General features: G+C 43.6%; 1 protein-coding gene across 1 annotated transcript in view; it reads left to right on the plus strand.

Moving 5' to 3' along the window:
* Window positions 1-2500, plus strand: part of LOC308310880 (proton myo-inositol cotransporter-like) — a gene marked incomplete at both ends in the record, with an annotated part of 68687 nt that overhangs the window by 53209 nt on the left and 12978 nt on the right. The window contains 2 exons of the mRNA XM_080757337.1: window positions 30-193; window positions 1012-1132. Coding sequence (XP_080613463.1) covers window positions 30-193; window positions 1012-1132 — 285 coding nt within the window. The remainder of the gene's footprint in view (window positions 1-29; window positions 194-1011; window positions 1133-2500) is intronic.

The following is a 2500-nucleotide window of genomic DNA, read 5'->3' on the forward strand; positions in this document are numbered from 1 at the left end:
CCTGACTTGTCGACGCTTTGCTTCCACAGGTACTACAGCGCCACCATCCTGCAGATGTCGGGCGTGCGGGACGACAGGATGGCCATCTGGCTGGCCGGTCTGACCGCCCTCTCCAACTTCCTGTTCACCCTGCTGGGGATGTGGCTGGTGGAACGCGTGGGCCGCAGGAAGCTCACCCTGGGGAGTATCCTGGGTAGGAACACATCTGTGTTTTTATAGGTAGGGGGGGGTTGGAGGTACAGAAGTTCGTATCCTGCCACAACGTTATACTGCTTTCACACGGGCAGATGCAACTGATGCAAAGCTCTAGTACACCTAGTCACAGACAGTGTCGTCGTTAAGCAGCAGTATCCCACTGGCAGCACCTGTCCGTTTATCTCTAGCACAACCACAAACGTCCAACACATATACAATGAATTACTCACCTAATGCTGCCTGCAGGTTCCATGTTTAATTCCAGCGTGTGTAACCTACATTGTCTAAGTGACAGTTTTCATATTGTAAACATGGTCGCTAAAGTGGTTTAGCGACTAGCACTTTGACAGCTCATCCATCGTAGCTTGTTTACAAGTGAAACGGATTTTCTGTGCAGAAACTGCCTCATCAAAATAAGAGCCACTTGTAATGATTAGTCAACACTAGTTTTATTTCTAAGTCTTCTTACAGGACGTTAACGTCTCATTTGAGTTCCTTTTGAATGCCTGTCGGCATTCTCTAAATCCCTGTCTCTCAGCTGGTGCGCAAATGCGCCTCCATGCCTTTGATCTACCTACCGCGCACCAAACGTTTTGACGACGCATGCGCACTGGCACCCCTGTGCATAATACAACTACTCGCAACCGTTTAGTTGCAAGGAGTTGCATGAGCGAATTATTGCTGCGGTTTGGGCTTAAGAGCTGTTGTACGTACATACATGTACAGTAACATGCTTATTGCTTTGTTTCCAGGTACGTGTGTAAGAGCTGTTGTACAGTAACATGTACAGTAACATGCTTATTGCTTTGTTTCCAGGTACGTGTGTAAGCCTGGCTCTGCTGGCTGTGGGCTTCCTGATGTCCGCCCAGCACAGCCCCTCCGTCACCTTCCACCCCTCAGAGGCTTATATGGGCAACTCCACCTGCTCCAAGTACCTGTGAGTATTTATGATAATACTGTAACTCCACCTGCTCCAAGTACCTGTGAGTATTTATGATAATACTGTAACTCCACCTGCTCCAAGTACCTGTGAGTATTATGCGATAATAATATACTCACTGTGGTTTTCAACCCGCTTCATTTCAAGGCCCATTATTATTTATCCCATTCTGACCTGAGATCAGATTCATACGAGGTTTCCACTGGGACACACACTGGTCTGATTAACCCATTCTGACCTGAGATCAGATTAAAAAAATGTCAGTCGTTCTTCGATTTTTCTAAAATAGCAGACCTACAAGCTCGTAGCGCGCCACTCGGTGGCGCGCTATGAGCTTGTAGATCTGCTATTTTTCAATAGCTAGAGCATAACATGATGCTAACACCAAAATGGGTTCCCGTTCAGAATGGGTTATTTGGCTTTTGAGCCACGGACGAACCACCGTTTGATGACATTTATAGCCTCTCTAAAAAACGAATGTTTTGTTGTCGTTTGGATATGATTTTGACTACAATTCCATGCTTTTTGGCAAACTTTTATCAAAACGACAATTCTTCCACATTCTCTAATTGTGTTAGACTTCTTGTAAATGAAGCAATGCAGACATTTTAACAATCAAATCAAATCAAATCAAACTCTATTTATAGAGCACATTTTAAAACAACCAAGGTTGACCAAAGTGCTGTACATCAGTGGCAGAACAGAGAACGGGCAGGAGGAAACACAGAATATAAACGAGAAACACACTAATAAATAAAAATGACAAAAATGTAGGCATGAAAGCAAAAATGGACTCAGGAGGGATTAAAAGCCAGGGAGAAAAGATGAGTCTTAAGGTGAGTTACAATAATGTAACTCTTGAGAGCGTACTATGAAACCAAATGGACCTGTAGTGTACGCATTAATGTAAGATAAGTAAGTCAAAAAGGATAAGGCACTGTATAACCCATTCTGTACGGGAACCCGTTTTGGTGTCGGCATCATGTTATGCTTTAGCTATTGAAAAATAGCAGATCTACAAGCTCGTAGCGCGCCACCGAGTGGCGCGCTACGAGCTTGTAGGTCTGCTATTTTTGAAAAATCAAAGAGCGACTGACATTTTTAGAATCTGATCTCAGGTCAGAATGGGTTAATCAGACCAGTGTGTGTCCAGTGGAAACCTCGTATGAATCTGATCTCAGGTCAGAATGGTATAAGCTACGGCTTCAGCCTACACCTTTTCCGGTCCAAACATGTCCTGCAAAATGCTTTTGCTGCTGTAATAATCATGTTCGGTTTTAAGACCGAAATAAAACTATTCATTCATTCATAATATAATATAATGCCATAACCAGTGTTGCTCATATAATTATGTTATCATCATGA

This window comes from Protomyctophum bolini, assembly GCF_963924005.1.
Source record: "Protomyctophum bolini genome assembly, chromosome: 23".
NCBI classification, from domain to species: domain Eukaryota; kingdom Metazoa; phylum Chordata; class Actinopteri; order Myctophiformes; family Myctophidae; genus Protomyctophum; species Protomyctophum bolini.